Consider the following 16,925-nt stretch of genomic DNA (forward strand, 5'->3'; position numbering starts at 1 on the left):
GACCCTTTGTGAAAGAAAGGGTGCTTCTATAGACCCTTTCTAAAAGTAAGTGTGCTTCTATAGACCCTTTCTAAAAGTAAGTGTGCTTCTATAGACCCTTTCTAAAAGTAAGTGTGCTTCTATAGACCCTTTCTAAAAGTAAGTGTGCTTCTATAGACCCTTTCTTTCCTTAATATACCCTTAGAAGATCTTCTTTCCTTAGAAGACCTTTGTAAGTTCTTATTTCCTTAGAATAACCTTAGAAGGTCTTCCTTCCGTAGGAGACCTTCAGGAGTAGTTCTTTACTTTGAAGACCTTAAGTAATCTTCTTTACTTAGAGGACCTTTTGGAGGTCTGCTTTAGTTAGAAGACTTTAAAGGTATTCTTTCCTTAAAAGACCTTCGGGAGTAGTTCTTCACTTAGAATACTTTAAGGAGGTCTTCTTTACATAGCGGACCTTTAAGAGGTACTCTTTACTTAGAAGACCTTAAAAAGCCTTCTTTACGTAGAGGACCTTCTTTTCATTGAAGACCTTTTTTATTTACTTAGTAGCCCTTTAGGAGGTCTTCTATACTTAGAGGTGTTTTAGAAGGCCTTCTATATATAGAAGACCTTATAGAGGTCTTTAAAAAGTCTTCTATTAGAGAGGACCTTTAGGAGATCTTCTCTGACATGAAGGCTTTTAGGAGGTCTTCTCTGCTTAGAAGATCTTCTCTCAGATGACCCAGAAGACTTTTAGGAGAACTTCTATAACTTGAAGACCTTGAGGACTGCAATAGGGTGCCTCTCCGTGACACAAGTGTCCCTTCTTAATGAGGAGACATCAACACAACAAGATGTTGTAGATGCAATGTTTGCTGGGGTCTTACCGCCCCCAGGAATATCCAAAGGTATAAACGAGAACCTCTGGATCAACGAACCTATCAGGCAGGTATGAATAACATTCAGGCACTAGTGTGAATGCCGTATTCGGATTACTTCTTCTTCATAGCCTTGACCTTGGGTTCTGCCTCTTAATTAGCCGCTAGTAATTTTTTCTTAGCTACCTTGGTTTCCTTAGCCTCGCGCAGAGCATTATTGACTTGCTCCTGTGGAATCTTGGCAAGTTTGACTGTATATTTTCTGTCGTTTTTGTACGATATCATGACTTCTTCTATTGCCTTGACATCGGCTTCCATTTTCTTCGTGGCCTCCATCGAGGATTTACGTTGCATTCGGCCGTTGTTGTTGTAACAGTGTTTATTATATTTGTATGTTCCTTCTTCTGTTCAACCTGGCTCTGGGACTATCTCCAGTTGCACTGGAGTTAGATGTGTAGGTTTGGCGGGGCAGTTTAAAAGGTGCTTTATTTCGTGCGGGCCCATGCCGCATGCTGGGCAGATGCCTTCCACGGCCTGATCGATTTCCGCCCAATAAGAATTTAGGCGACTGCAATATTCCGAGCGTAGTTGTGCCAAAACTAATATTGTTTGTCGTGGCAGCTAATGCTCCTCAGCTGCAATAGATTTTCTTACGGCCTTAGCAACTGCGTCCGTGTGAATGCTATTTAAACCTGCTTGATATGCCTGTTGATCTAGGGGTTATCTTTTGTATCGCTGGACCTTTCCCTATAGAGCGTGGATATCCTTCCTGATGTGTCTGACTGTATCGGGCCTGCCCACCAGATGGTGATTGGTATGGCTTTCACGGTAACAACCCAAGCAAGAACTGCAACGAAAGCATCTGATTGCGTTGCTGTACCGGAAGAATCTTTGCCTATCCATGTAGATGATCCACTGTAGTCTTGAGGAGGCACCCTGTTGCAGTTCTCAGGGTTTGAATCTGTTTTTGTCAACAAGGTTTCTTTATCTGCACCCCAATTGCTGCCGGCTAGAGAAAAAGGTGGAAGATCGATCAAATAGGAGTTGTCTTTCACAGATGTCATCAGGGAAGGTACCTGGCACCAGGATCTTGCTCATCCGCATACGTTACAATTTTGATGCCATCTGGAAATACAGGAAAGTTATAGGTTAAACAGTTTCCGAGATATCACTCTCTTCGCCCTGTCAGTTCAGGGATGCTCGACAATATATCGATTAAAACAACATCTGCATCTCTCCGAATTAGTGGGCGTAATATCCCCAACTTGACTGCGGTCCTTTTTTCCAGTGATCGAGAGTGACTTAACCGTTGCCCACAATTCACTTATTCCGGCTCACCAACCAACTAGTTAACTTCCAGTGCCAGCTCCTTGGCTCTGAGGTAACTGGAGTTGGTACGACGAATATCATTACGTTCATTTACTAATCCCCACGCCTCTGCTGGAAAGTTTGGTCTTACTTCGGATATTCGACCAGCAGGTATATGGCGAGCGGCTACAGCTGTGATGATGTCTCGAAACGTCCTTTCCGCTACCCAAACTTCAAAGGACTGGGCAGCTCTCTGATGCGGCGATTGCTGAATTCTCTGAAACCCGGCCAATCAGATTTCTTATGATTAACGAATGTGCGGCGTTCAGAGGTGATGAAATCAGTTGGTCAGCTAATGGAGACAATTATTGGGAGATGGTCTGATCCAAGGTAAATGACGGGTTGTCAGGTAACGTCATTTGTCAAACCAGTGGCTGGATTATCGTTCTATGAAAATTTGAAATGAAAAATATTTTCTTTATTGGTCTGTTCCTTTACTTTTGAAAATGGTAAAACCAGCAAAAGTAGTAACAGTTGTAAACTATTCCCATATGCATTGTATGGTGTCAGAAGTAAAGGAACGCTTTTCGAGTAAAAAGTGGTAAAGCTTAAAGATTCTTGCACGTAAAGGAACAGAGCTTATATTTTTTTCCATTTGACATTCATTTCCTTTATAAAAGTTTTCATTTCAGAAGTAAAGGAACGCTTTTCGAGTAAAAAGTGGTAAAACTTAAAGATTCTTGCACGTAAAGGAACAGAGCTTATATTTTTTCCATTTGACATTTATTTCCTTTATAAAAGTTTGCATTTCAAATTTTCATAGAATTGAGCCCCAGGTGACACGATGGTTATGTCTGGCGAACTGTTACACTCCCCTCTAATTCTGGTAGGGGCTTCCTTATTGAGCGAGCAAAACGTAGAGCTATCAATCTGCTCAGCCAGTGCTTTACCCGTTTCCGAGGGCCAAATGCCACATCTCATGATGCACATTAAAGTCCCCCAAGACCAGACTATTATGACCCTCCAAAAGCTTGCTAATATTATGCCTGTAATCTGAGATACAGCTATTTCTCGGCGGAATGTATAAGTTCAGCAATACTATCTCGGCAATACCACACCTGACTGCTGCCTGAACAGACTGGTGCAAAAGGAAAGCTAATCCCCCAACTCCACTTCTGGTGAGATCCGTCCTTAATACGTTGTAACCATCACAACGCTCTAAGCTGTAGTTGTTGTTCAGCTTGTTGTTGTTCAGCTAGTTGTTCTCACCCAAGATTGTACATGGCTGAAGATGCGGATGTGACAAACCGAACACAAATACATATATAGGTCCTGGGTTTTTCCCTGTCACGGCACGGACCAAAAGAATCCGGAGCAAACATTCTAGGATATGCTGCTCCCAACACAGAAAAACGAAACAAATGCTCTGTTCCAGAACCTGCAAGAAGATACTATTTTTTACTACGATAGCATGTTTTCCTTTATGTTATCGGGAAAAAAATAGTAAATATTAGTAGATTCTTGCAGTTCTGGAACAGACCAAAATACAAACACATGCAAGTACTACAACGACTGCATGCCACTGGAAGAATCTTTGTCTCCTTATGTTAATGGTCGTCCATTGAAGATATGAGGAGAACACCCTTTTGCACCCTGTTCTCAGCGCGACATTCTGACAGGTTTGAATATTTTTCCATTGCGTTGCACTTGCACAGACCGGCCTATCGCGCTATATGTGGTCAACATGGTTTCTCTGCCGGCTAGAGACTTGAGCATATTGTTCTTACATCTCAGCTTGTCGCAGATAGATGTGGCATGCACGGACGTCGTGAACATGCTGGCGAAATGTGACCCCTAGAATCTGAGGATAGTTAGTGGTCAGAATTCTGCTACCATCGACCATGACATTCAACTCAGTGCTTACCTCTGCAGTCCTTGTGGTGATCGGAGTGACCGTAGATTTAGTGGCAGATATTTGCATATTCCTCGCGTGAACAAGGTGGTAAGATGAGTCAGGAATGATGAGACAACAGAGAAGGTATCTGACGCAAAGATCGTACAATCATCCATATACGTTACGATTTCAATGCCGTCTGGAGGGGTTGGAATACAGGAAAAGTGGATGTTAGACAGTTCCGGAGATATCACCCTATCCTGGGGTACTCCATGTTTCACTCTAGGGGCTTCGGCTTCTTGTTGCTGAATTTGTCTGAGGACAGCGTGGAGTGTTTGACAGTATCAAAAAAATATGATAAGTTGGGCGCCACCAACACTGTCCCATCGAAAGGCTTGTGTGGTTGAATCTTCGAATAATATGTATGAAAATGGCATACGTTAGGGTTTCAGGGGGAGGTAGAGGTTAAACAGTTTCGGAGACATCTCTCCGCCTTGGGGAACTTCCACTTTCACTGTACCGGGCATTGGATTTCACATACGACTGTTTTCCCCACATATAATTGATTATCCAAGGCTTCAAAATAGACCAGAGGCTGGTCTGTTTAATGCTTGGATTGATTGGTAGGATCAAAGGCTTTTTATAAGTCGGGCGCCACCAACCCTGTCCGATCGCACAGCTTGGTGTGGTTGAGTTCTGGACTAATATGTGTGGAGATGCGCTGAACGCCATCTGTCGTGCTGTGTTGCGTACGGAATCCATGCTGAAGATCGGTAACTGGATACCTATTTCTGACGCTAGAGAGAAGTAAAGCCTTAAAAGTCTTTGCTACGGGCGACAATATCGAAATGGGTCTGTACGGTCTCTTGACTTTTGCTCGCATTATGGCCTGGCTTCAGTAAGGGGACCACCCAGCCCATTTTCCACATTTCGGGAACGATGTGGTTGGCTAGCGACACGTTGAGAACTTTGGTGAGATACTCGACTCCCGGCTCATCCATCTGTTTCAGCATTACCATGGAGATTCCATCAGGGTCCAAAGCATTGGATGATGTAGCGTCCCTTTAATTGGAACGACGGAAAGGCGAAATTCACGGCGTATTTTCGTTCGGAATAACCCCCATCATCCATTGTTAATTGTGGTGGTTTATCCTCGGCAGGTAGTGATCTAATGCGACGTACTACTCTTCTCTTCGCCCTGTCACTCCCGGGTTGATCCACAAACTGTCGATTGAAATAGCCTGCGCACCTCTTCGGATCAGTCAGCGTAGCGTCGTCAAACGTGAGTGAGGTCCATCTTCATACTTTCCGTGGTTCGAGAGTGAGTGAGAAGGTCCTATCTTCATACTTTCCGAGGTTCGACAGTGACTTTGAAGATTTTCCCATTGCTTATCGCTTAATCCTGGTAATCATATCGGAGCTGTGTGGTCAATGAGGAGGCGGCCTATGGCTTTGTAGGTGGTAAATATAGTCTCTTTGTGTTTTCCCCAGGTACCACCAGCAAGCGCTTTGTTCCTTTGTTTCCCCACTATTTCAGCATGTTTACAAAAGAAGAAGAGTTTGTCGAAGGTGACGCCTAGTATTGTAATGTTCTTGGTCTCAGGATGACCTGTCCGCGTATGTAAATATTTAACTGAGCGTTAACCTCTTTTGTCCACGATGTGCAGATAGTAGCTGAGGACTTAGTGGCGGATAGCTGCAGATTTGAATCTTCGAAGAAGGCTTTAATGGAGGGGAGATAGTTTGTTATGTTTGACTCTATGTCTTGGATGTTTCTGCCGATAGACATTACTGTGCAGTCGTGAGCGTAAGATATTAAAAGCACATTACCAGGTGGGTTGGGGCCTTTGATACATAAAAATTGAAGAGCAGTGCGAATAGTACGACACCTTGAGGTTCTCCCTGCTTGGGGGGGTGGGGGGGGGGGGAATTCCACATACGACTGTCTTCCTGTCACATAGTTTACCAACCATCTCTTGAGGTAGTTAGGGCGAGAGGTCTCTCAGGAGAGTAGTGTGGTTTACAGTGTCCAGTGTCGAAGGCTTTCAACAAGTCCAGAGCCATTAATACGGTTCTTTTATGTGGCCTCTTGGTGTTTAATCCATATGTGATCCTTGTCGTGACTTCACTGAGGGCTGTATTCGTGCTTCTTCCAGCTCTGAAACCATGTTGGTGAACGGCCAGGCGGAAATGCTTTGTGAAGTATGGTAGTAGGATGAACTCGAGGACCTTCACAACTGGTGATAGAAGAGTAATGAGGTGGTAGGAGCTGCCTATGTGGGAATGTTTGCTAGGTTTTGGAACTGGGACTATTTTTCCGACCTTCCACATGTCGGGGACCTCAAAGTTGTTTCCGCCATATTACTTTTTTGTGGTTGGATACCAACATATTTATTTCCTTATTGAGATCCTGAATTCCGACCGGTTGGTTTTTCTGGTAGAGTCTCTGAGGTCAGCAAGCTTCGAGGCTTCAGTCGGGAAGTTTCTATGTATGTCTAAAGATCAGTGTTGATTTGAAAGGTTATAGCTTAAGGTGTCTTTCCTTACTTATTAATTTTGGCGTTTACAACATCAACATCTACACCAGATGAGATGATCGTGCACTTACAGTAGGGATTGTGGGAAACTCGTAAGACATTGGTGACTCTACTCCTCCTTGACACACACCCACAACAAATGCCAACCTAACATTAAGGTAATTCCCTGGTCATCGTTTGGTGTGATATGGTAAATATATTTAGCTTACTGCGATGCTATTTAAATACGCCATTCCGATAACTTAACGAAACGACAATCCCTTTTTAAGAAAAAAATTATTAAAATTCGAGTTTCATGTTTGGCGAATGTAAGTGACGTTTGATACCGCACTATGGGATTTGATAAAAATTTTGTAGACATTCAAAAGAACAAACAAATACAAGATACAGTGAAACTTCTCTATAACATCATAAACAAACTATTTTGTGTGAAAAGCTATAAGATAAATCCTAATAGAGAATTATTCCTTATAGAGAAGTTCAACTACATATATTTCCAACGACGAAGAAAAAATGTAAAAAATGTATACATTTGCATTCGTGTTCGTATTTAAAAGCATCAATTTCTTGATAAGCCTTTAATTTATATAACAATTTTTTTCTCATCCCAGCCATCAAAAGGGAAAATAAAATTTATATTCACTAATTGTGCTACAATGTAAATATCTTGGACACCGAAATGAACATCTGTTACGTACATAAGTCAGGATGTCGTCTTTCTTATCGAAAAATTTAGCAGCTCAAACCTTTTAGTTTTATTTTGAACAACGACTGCTTTAAATGAGCACAAGTGTTCGTGTGAGTTGGGATCAACGTTAGTGCAAAGGCGGGCACCTACATGGCTATTGTAGATTAACCGTCGACGAATCCAGACTTCATTCAGAAGCTACGGAAGCAAATACATTTGTGCTACTTCAAATTTGAGTGATTAGTACTTTTTCTGCTTAGAATTGAGTGTCCAAAAGTAAGATAAATAAATGATTAACAAAATTTATGAAAATAATTACTAAGAACACACGCACACACATACCTATTTCTTTAGGATTCTTGCAATGGAATTACCTTTAAAACATGCCCATTCACCTCCACCATACGATAAACTATATAACATTAATCCAGAAATGGATACCAACAATGTTACGCCGTCAACCCATAGACCAGCCGCACCCTCAACGTCGGGGGCTTTCCAACAAGCACCCGTGATTAGTGTTAACAATATTGGAACCGAAACTTATCAACCTGTCGGACCGAAACCGGTAATAATGACTTGTCCTCAGTGTCGATGCCGCAACAAGACCATTATAAAGCGTAGAAACACCTGGAAAACCCATCTAGCTTGCATTTGTCTTACGTGCATGTAAGTATGAATTTATGGCGATTTAAAATTTTTTAGATTTTTTTCATAATTTTTCATTATGTTTCACTTCATTGCAGTGGTTGCTGTTGTTTACCCTATTGCTTGAACGCATGTACAAGTTTGGATCATCACTGCCCCATATGCGAAGCATATGTGGGTACTTTTCAGTAAAGGAATATAATAACACTTTTTTTCTCATCCATTTTTTGTTGTTGTATTTTTTCATGTACCGTACTTCTTGAAGTATTCACAACAAAATATAAAATTAAAATAAAAAAATCATTATATTCACTTAAGAATTTGTTGCAAAGTATTTATGTATTGCATATCTTTAGGCGCATTTCCAGATTTAACATATACAGGACAATCACAAATATTTCACTTTGAATTTTCCGCACAGAAATAATTTTTAAAGTTTACATTCTTTTAAAATCAATAAAATTTTGAAAACTACTTGAATCACATATGGTCTGTTCCAGAACTACAAGAATCTACTAATTTTTACTATTTTTTCCGATAAGATAAAGGAAAAAATGTTATCGTAGTAAAAAATAGTAGCTTCTTGCAGGTTCTGGAACAGAGCAATAATTATGGAATTTTCTCACCGAATCGACAAAAATATTCTCTTTTTGGAAATAAATATGGAAATAAAAAATTGTGAAATTGGGGAAAGAGAACAAATTCCGCACTGAATTTTTACTCATAATTCCTTGATAATTTTTACAATTTTCGTAAAGAGTAACAAGCGAGTAACAATATGGCGGAATTTTTTCTATAGAAGTCTTTAAGAAAGTACTCTGCTATCTGCTTTTAATAAACCTGTAGAAGGTCTTTTTAGTTCTACACCATTAAAATACCCTTAAATGTTATTAAAGCCCGTATCTATCGATAAAACTGCAACTCTCACCACAACCTCAGCAACCAAGTCTCCATTTCATCACATCAAACCACTTACATCAACAAAATCTGCAATAGACCAACCACTACACACAAGTTCTTTTAACCCTTTCGGCCCCGCTCCAGAACCGAATGTCTAAAAATTATTTTTTCGTGATATCAATGCTTGTTAGCTCCAAATTAAGGATTTTCGAAGATTTCAAACTTCGGGAGTTATTAGAAGACTTTTTTCTTCATCAGAAGACTTTTTTCAGTCGAGCTCCAGAATGGCTTGTATATTTGTTTCCAGAGCCGTTTAGGTGGTTTGTTCATATTTTCGATTTCAATGGTTTTCACTATCATCGTGGACCAAAGTTGCTTATAAGCAACTTCAAAAAAGAAAAAAATATTGTAAAGGAACAATGCCACATTTAAAATTATTGTTTATAAATATTTTTTTTTAACTTTACTTTATGCACTATTTTTTTAGAGCGCCCGATTTGCTAGACTTCATAGTGAATAACGCATAATAAATAGGTCGATCGTCACATTACTGATATTTTTGCTGCTGTTTTTTATTCTCAGAACTTCAATTAACCAAACCAATGCAAGTTTTGATGAGAAAATCCCATCAGTTTCAAATTAAACCATGCTAAAAATCGAAGTTGCTTATAAGCAACGTTGGGGTCGAAAGGGTTAAAGATGATCACAATGGACCTCAAGGTCTCCGAGTGGAGTAGCTGCCGTCCTAAAACCAAACCAATCTATCGATAGAACCCTTAAAAAGTTCTAGAGGTGATCTTTTGTTTTATAGAAAATCTTTTGAAGATACTCTGTCTCTAGTATTTGTACTTGTGTCTATGGAAGACCTTTTGTAGGGGTTTTCTCTATAGAAAACATTTAGAGATCATTCTCTATTTATGAGGGGTTCTCTCCATAAAAGAACTTTTAATAATTTTCATTCAACATATCGTCTGCTCCGTCGGAAAAGGTCGTAAGTCCACTTTTTTTGGAAATCGCGTTTTTGTTACAGGATGATAGTACAAGTCAAAACACGTCGTATGATACAAAGAAAATGGTAGTATGTGGCGTTTTTCTATATGTTTTGCCCTTGTCGGAAAAGGTCGTAAGTCCACAAAACGTACAAATTTGAGTACGAAAAGGTCGTAAGTCCACAGGGAAATGTATACTTTAAAAGAATACTACAGCTAATGTAGTTCAGATATAATGTTTAACGTCATCCATGGTTGGGGTACAATGTAAAGAACTAGCCTACACCTTTGGATGATAATCGGATGATATTTGGCGGAGCCTGTGGACCAAACTTTTGAACAAAAATGTGATCATTTTTATATTGCAACGAAAATTAATATTTAAAATTTATTTTCCCCTATAAGCGAACTGATTATGAAAGATGGACTTCTGGCCTTTTCACTGATACAAATTGGGATGCTGTATGTGTTCGGCGTTACCTCATATATTGACAAATTTTTAAAAAAAATCAAAATTTTTACTGTTTTTACTGTCGTATATCTTACTTAACTTTATCAAATGGTAATTTGTGGTTTCTCTTGGGACATTTATTCACATAACGAGATTAGTTTGTATTCTGAATTCAATAAAGTAATACCTTCCAACGGACGGGTAAGTGCAATGTTTATATTATTAAATGATTCTAAAATAATAAGTGATTGAAATGATATTAAACTAAGAAGGCATCATGATTTTTGCTAACAAAGAGCAGTATGAATTTGGAATGGAATTAGACGATGGTGTCATGGGTCTAGTTGCCTATGGTTTTAAGGGTGATTCTGGAAGCTCTGATGACGTCAATACCAAACATCCTAGAAGTAATAGAAACTTCTATACCAAATCACGAAGATCTATCTTAAAAATTGCGATCTGTATCTTAATTTCAAAAGACGGACAGACGGTCATGGTTATACCGACTTCGAATTTTACTCTGGTCGGGTCTTATTGCTTAAATATGTACCCAGGATTGGGGAAACGGAATCGGTCGTAAGTTTTATATATAGCGCATTTAAAAAATAGGGCACAGGTGTAACCCGCTCCTCCGAAATTCAACAAAATACATATATAGCCTACTTAAACCAAGGGACATCCCTGTGCATAATCTGAAAATTACATGGAATAAGTACTTAGGGTTGGAGATTCAACAACCTTTGCCTCCCAAATTAATTTTCTGACCGATACTTTCATAACTTTTACAAAAAAAAAAGCGTTTTTTGAAAAATAGGGTCTGCCCCGGTTGTTCCTTGTATATTCTCTGAAATTTTCAAAAAAATTGGTTCAGCCGTATTTGAGTATATGCGGAACATACAAACATACGCACATTGTCTTTTATGTATAAGATTTCACACAAAAGTTTTGGTCCATTTAACCCGCTAATAATTTGTCTTAAACTCAAATCATTCTTAAAATTTCGCTCTGATCGGAATATTAGTGCGATCTACAGGACAGCTTCAAAGTCGGGTAAAAATTGTGGGTTTGGTCCATTTCACACCTTTCGATCATAACCAACATCTAATGGGGTCACTTCTGGTCGGAACCCGACCTCTCCACAAAATTTCGTGGCGATTGGTCCAAAGTTGAGGTTTGTAGTTTTATTACAATTGTTAATGGATGGACGGACACACATAGCTAGATCGCTTTATCTCGTCAAGATATGAAAAAATGGCCAGGGGAGGGGTCTACGACGAATACTTCGCGATGTTACACGAATATTGGACAAAACAAACTTATAATATCCATTCCACATTGTTTTGTAAAGTATAAATATTTTATTTTAAAAACGTCCGTAAATTGTAGGAAAAGGTCGTAAGTCCCTACAAAAATACAAAATTGTACAAGGAAAAGGTCGTAAGTCCAAAGACATCCAATTATCTCTCAAACGCGACGGAATTTTATCAAATGAAGTACAGGTATTGAAGCTGAATAAATAAACGAAAAATACTGCCTTTAGCACCATAATAAAATCTTTAATACAGAAAGCGCTGGAATATTTTTTCTTCCTCCTGAAAAATTTATTGAAAGGGACTTACGACCTTTTCCGACGGAGCAGACGATATGATCTTTGGAAGGCCTACTGACTATAAAAGACCATAAGTTAGTTATAGAACACATGTGCAAGGTCCTCTTGCCACTGAAAAACGTTTACCGTCGTACTTGAGGCTGCGAATGCAAGTTGATTCAACAAAAACAAGTAAAAAAGTATCAGTCGGCTTTGCCGACAGAGATATACCCTCAGCCTGTGTGGATTGAAATACTTTCTTTTCCAAAAAAAAAACTTATGTATTTAGGGGGGTTTTCAAAATGTTGGCCGCAGGGACGTACGCAGGATTTCATTTCGGGGGGGGCCCAACTTCACCAAAAATCATGAAAATTAAAAATGTTATGTATCGTTACGTAAAGCTATTTTAAAGGGTTTTTTATGATTTTATGTATGAGGGGCCCTAAAAACCTTCTGGCCTAGGCAACACGCAGTGTCGCCAGACGTCATTTGACATAAGCATACTCAGGACAGTTTGACATACGACCATGTGTTGTGTTGTTGAGGCTATTAGCATAATTTTTAAAAATTTGGATTTTGGAAATCCTTTTGGTGGAAGAACTTCCATGCAAAAAGTACGAATATGTGGAATAGATATATACAGTGTTTGGAGGATATAAACAGTTCGACCCAAACATAACGCCGTTTATCCTTTAAAGTACATATGGTAAATTTCAAATTTCTTTGCAATTCCATTGGAAGACATTTTAAAAATGTTTTGCGAGCACATCCGCAATTTTTGGAACATAGATTAAGAAAAAAAGTTGTGGTTTCAAACCTTTTCGCTTTCACAAAATTGGATGCTGCGCTCCAAAGTTATGGGGGGTTTTATTTTCTTATAAAGAACAAATATTTAAAAATTCAATTTTTGCTGTAATTTGAAAATGTATATATAAAGCGTTAACAGCATTTAATATCTATCCGTAGATGCCTAAATATTTACTAAATTTATTTCTATTTTCGCGGAAAATCAAGAAATACTGAAAAAATCTTGGAGTAAATTTAATTTATTCTAATTTAGAGTCCAAATAAAACTCGAAAAAATAAAAATAAATAAATACGTACAGATTCTAGACAACGCGTAGAAAAATATGAGACCAAAATTTTAACGATAGGATTTATAACTGCCATATTACAGCAACAACAAAAGACGAAATAGAAAAAAACATTTTTGGGAGTTATCCTACTATTTCGCTAAATTTCGATGCAAGGACTGACGGACTTCGCTGAAACTTCTTCAGGGTAAATGCGATGACAAACCCGAAAGTGTATTTGCTTACTTTGATAAACAATAGGATAATGAAATAGAAAGTAATATTGAAATTACAACCAAAGAAAAAACATAAAAGTTAAAAAACGTATAATTCGCGAATTCGTTAAAATTAGTTAAGGCGCATGCGCTTTTCAGATACAGCGAGGGCATCTCTACCAATATGTAGCGATTTTCCACTTTTCATTCAGCGGCAAAAGTGTGCCGTCAGCTGCATCTTACTGTTCAAAAAACCTTAATGTGGGTATAAATAGCGCGATGTACATAAGATTATAAGGCGCATCCGATTTCAGTGACCGCCTATAAAAATACGTCATTATAACAAATTTTAAACAAATTCGTCAAGAACCGCGGATGTGCTACCAAATTCTATTTTACATGAAATACGAATATTACTCCAGAATCTCGGTAATTTATGCCACACGATTTTGGAAAATAATATCATCGCGTATAAAGGATTCCATTTATGTAAAAATAGCCAAAGAAAATCGCGGTTCAATGCGCGGAATCATCAAAATATAATTCTGCAGAATTTCCTACTTTCATGGTATCTACAACCGCGGTTTTAGTAGATGGATTTGAAAGCGGGAGGGTTCGTTAGATCTGGCTCGTAAAAAAACTAAAATCACGCGGGGTTCAAGGGTACCTGAGTCACAGCTGTAAATTTTGTAGCCAAAAAATTGGTTTTTAAAGAAAATCTACGCACCAAAAAATCCTATTACTAGTGAACTGTACGAAGCACACTCATGAGATATACATCAAACGACGTGGAATCACGAGTTCTACAATCCAATAAATAGTTTGGGTATTTATCTGGTTGCGCCCTCCAATTATAAGAAAAATTCAAAAAACCCATATTCGAATACGGGATACATAGCCAATTTTTGTTCTGTAAATTGTATACCGAGGAAGTTTCAGAATTTCGTCTCCTTTCTTGGACGTATAAACTTTCCGACAATAACTTCGAAATATTTGGGGTGTACAACTTCTCGATTGTTGGCGTTCTGATCAAAAATGTAACTTCGATGAAAGCGCAAAAGTTTTGAATGTTTGTACAGACGATACCTGAAAGAATCGACTGATATCGTCCATTTTGGAAGTGGGCCTAATTTTAATTTGGTCAGCGTATGATTTACAGCTTTTGGACCAATACTGATATAACCATTGACTCACCCACAAAAAATACAATATCGCTATAAACAAGCCATCAAGTGAATCGAACCATATTCGAAAGTACTCTAGGTCTCGAAAAAATCGAATTGGACTTTGCTCGTGATTTTAGGGAAACATTTTCAAGTCTGGCTGGGGAAGTGTCCAAAGGAAGTTTGAACAAAATATTGCGAGATCCAAATTTTGGACAAAATCTTTTGATCTGTTCGAGAGTTACAATGCGCTCGAGCCATACAGACTGACGGACGGACGAACTGGCATAAATCGACTCCAAATTGTAACGCGGGTTACATTTTTATCATTAGCCTAACAACTGAGGGTACTATATCACGGTGCTCTTGAACCAACGTTAAACCGGGAAGTTCTTGCGGATTCTGAAACAGCAATATTCATAGACGAGAAAAATCCAAAAACAAAAAAATAGCTGGAGGGATTTTTAAATAAATCGCGGTCAAAGTTCACATTTTTAGGTTTTCGCGACTTTGCTTGGAAACTGCAAGTCCTATCGAAATGGGGCAAAGGAAAATGGTGTAGCTTTGAAAATTGGCTCCTCGGTTTTTCCATTTTTGAGATATATAAGTTTAAGTTGGGAAATTGCTGTCATGACATTGTTTTATAAGGAGACGATACAGTCAGTGAATTGTCCCAACTTGAATTTCTATATCTCAAAAATAGGAAAATATCATAAAAGAACAAGAATTTTCACTGCTACAACATTTTCTTTATTTCCATTTGGATAACGCTTGTGGTTTTCCAGCAAAATGGTCAAAACCTGAAAAACCCTAAAAATGGGTTTTTTTTATTTTTTTCATCTATAAACCCAGGTGTAAGCTTCACTCGTTTAAAGTTGATTCAAGAGCACCGTTATATACAATACAAATAAAAGCAGATTTTAATACAATAACAAATAACCAAAGTTTGAGCATTAATTTCGTTTACGGTTGCTTTCAGCTACGAATTTGTTACTGATAGGAAAAAATTCAGATTCAGATAGCAGATATCATCACTTTACGATGCACAACAATAAATTTTGAAACAATAGCGTTTTGAAACAATATACCTCTGATTTAACCTAATATTAGAGGTAATACACTTCAATTATGCCCTTTATATATGACGTTATGCCTTAAGGCATCCCAATTTTTCTGAACGGGAATATACATTTTCTCAATAATGTAAATTTATCATAGATTTCAGGTGAATGCATCTATTTATTCCAATTAGTAAACACCACTAACTGCGGTATGGCTCAAAATCACATTTGTGGGACACTGTATATACTGAAACAATTTTTTCCCAAAAACGTATGTATTTAGGGGTTTTTAAAAATTTTGGGAATTTGAACCGACAAAAATGTTCATTAGGATTAGAGATCAAAAGTTTTGAGGAGGAGATATTAAAAGGAATGGATCTACATTGACCATTATGGAAGTGGATCTCCAGCCACTACATATGGTACCATATGGGATTTTTACACCCTTCGGTCTGTTTGCTCAAGAAGTATGGACTTGCCCCTGAAAAAACGTTTACCATCGTAATTGAGGCAGTGAATGCAAAGTGAACTTATCCGAAATTTAGTGAAGGAAGTACCCGACGGAGTGGACAAATATAGTCCATATTTTAACCTGATCTATTTCTAGTAGATATATTAGGATGTGTAAAATATGGACCAATTCGGCCACTCCCTTCAAGAGTTACCGTATGAACATCTTTTCCGAACATTTTTGAACTTTTGTGGGGGAGGTACCTGAAGGAGTGGACCGATATGGCATCTTTTCAAAATTAAACCATTTTTGGACAAAATATTACTAAGACCAAATTTAGAGTTAGAGCTAGAGTTATCTTGCGCTCCAATGACCTTACACGGTGTCATAGGGTTTCTTTTGCAACTTTCAGGCTATTTTCTCAGGAAGTATGGACTTGCCCCTAATAAAACTTGTACCGTCGTACGGAGGGCAGTGAATACAAGTTGCTAAAACAAAAATCAGAGCGAATCGAGAGATGGCCCTAAACTGAACTTTTCCGAAAATTTGTGTGGGAGGTACCCGAAGGAATGTACAAATATAGACCATATTTGAACCAGACCCTATACCTGCTAGATGTATTAGGAAGAGTAAAGTATGGACCAAATCGGTTACTCCCTTCAAGAGTTATCGTGCGCAGAAATTTTCCTAACATTTTCGAACTTTTGTGGGGGAGGCACCTGAAGGAGTGGACCTATGTGGCCCATCTTCAAACTTATATCAAATCTAGACAAAATATTTCGATACCCAAAATTTGAACCGAATCGATTGATCCGTTCGAGAGTTATCGTGCGCAACAGCCAGCCAGACAGACGGAAGGACATTGCTAGATCTACTCAAAATTGTCTGAAACGGATATCGTACAAACATACTTGGGGTCTAAAACCATTATTTCGCACATTTTTGGGTCGTATCAAAGTGTAAATACCCTCTTTAGCCTAAAGGTAGAGGGTATAATTAATTTCCTTGTTTGTTTTCCCCCACATTACCGAATTTCATGGCGATACTATCTCAAAATTTCAACCAAAACACATTGCTCGAGCGGTGAAAGTATTTATTTGATTTGTTTTTTTTAAATTTT

The 16,925-nt window shown here is 38.4% G+C and overlaps 1 protein-coding gene across 1 annotated transcript; it reads left to right on the forward strand.

Annotated features, from left to right (window-relative positions):
- The first annotated feature begins 7,354 nt into the window (after positions 1-7,354).
- Positions 7,355-8,317, forward strand: LOC141406236 (lipopolysaccharide-induced tumor necrosis factor-alpha factor homolog). Its single transcript, XM_073991437.1, has 3 exons — positions 7,355-7,542; positions 7,621-7,935; positions 8,013-8,317. The coding sequence occupies exons 2-3, from the start codon at positions 7,631-7,633 to the stop codon at positions 8,104-8,106; spliced, it is 399 nt and encodes a 132-aa protein (XP_073847538.1). The 5' UTR covers positions 7,355-7,542; positions 7,621-7,630; the 3' UTR covers positions 8,107-8,317.
- Positions 8,318-16,925: the final 8,608 nt, after the last annotated feature.

This window comes from Musca autumnalis, unplaced genomic scaffold, assembly GCF_047663935.1.
Source record: "Musca autumnalis isolate F117 unplaced genomic scaffold, ASM4766393v1 scaffold_5, whole genome shotgun sequence".
Classification (NCBI taxonomy): Eukaryota; Metazoa; Arthropoda; class Insecta; order Diptera; family Muscidae; genus Musca; species Musca autumnalis.

What these genes read in the sequence shown, in the direction of transcription:
- LOC141406236 (XM_073991437.1), top strand. Translation starts at nt 7,631, where the DNA reads ATGGAATTACCTTTAAAACATGCCCATTCACCTCCACCATACGATAAA. An exon ending in TGCATTTGTCTTACGTGCAT is followed by an intron (nt 7,936 to 8,012) that starts GTAAGTATGAAT and finishes ACTTCATTGCAG; the next exon opens with TGGTTGCTGTTGTTTACCCT.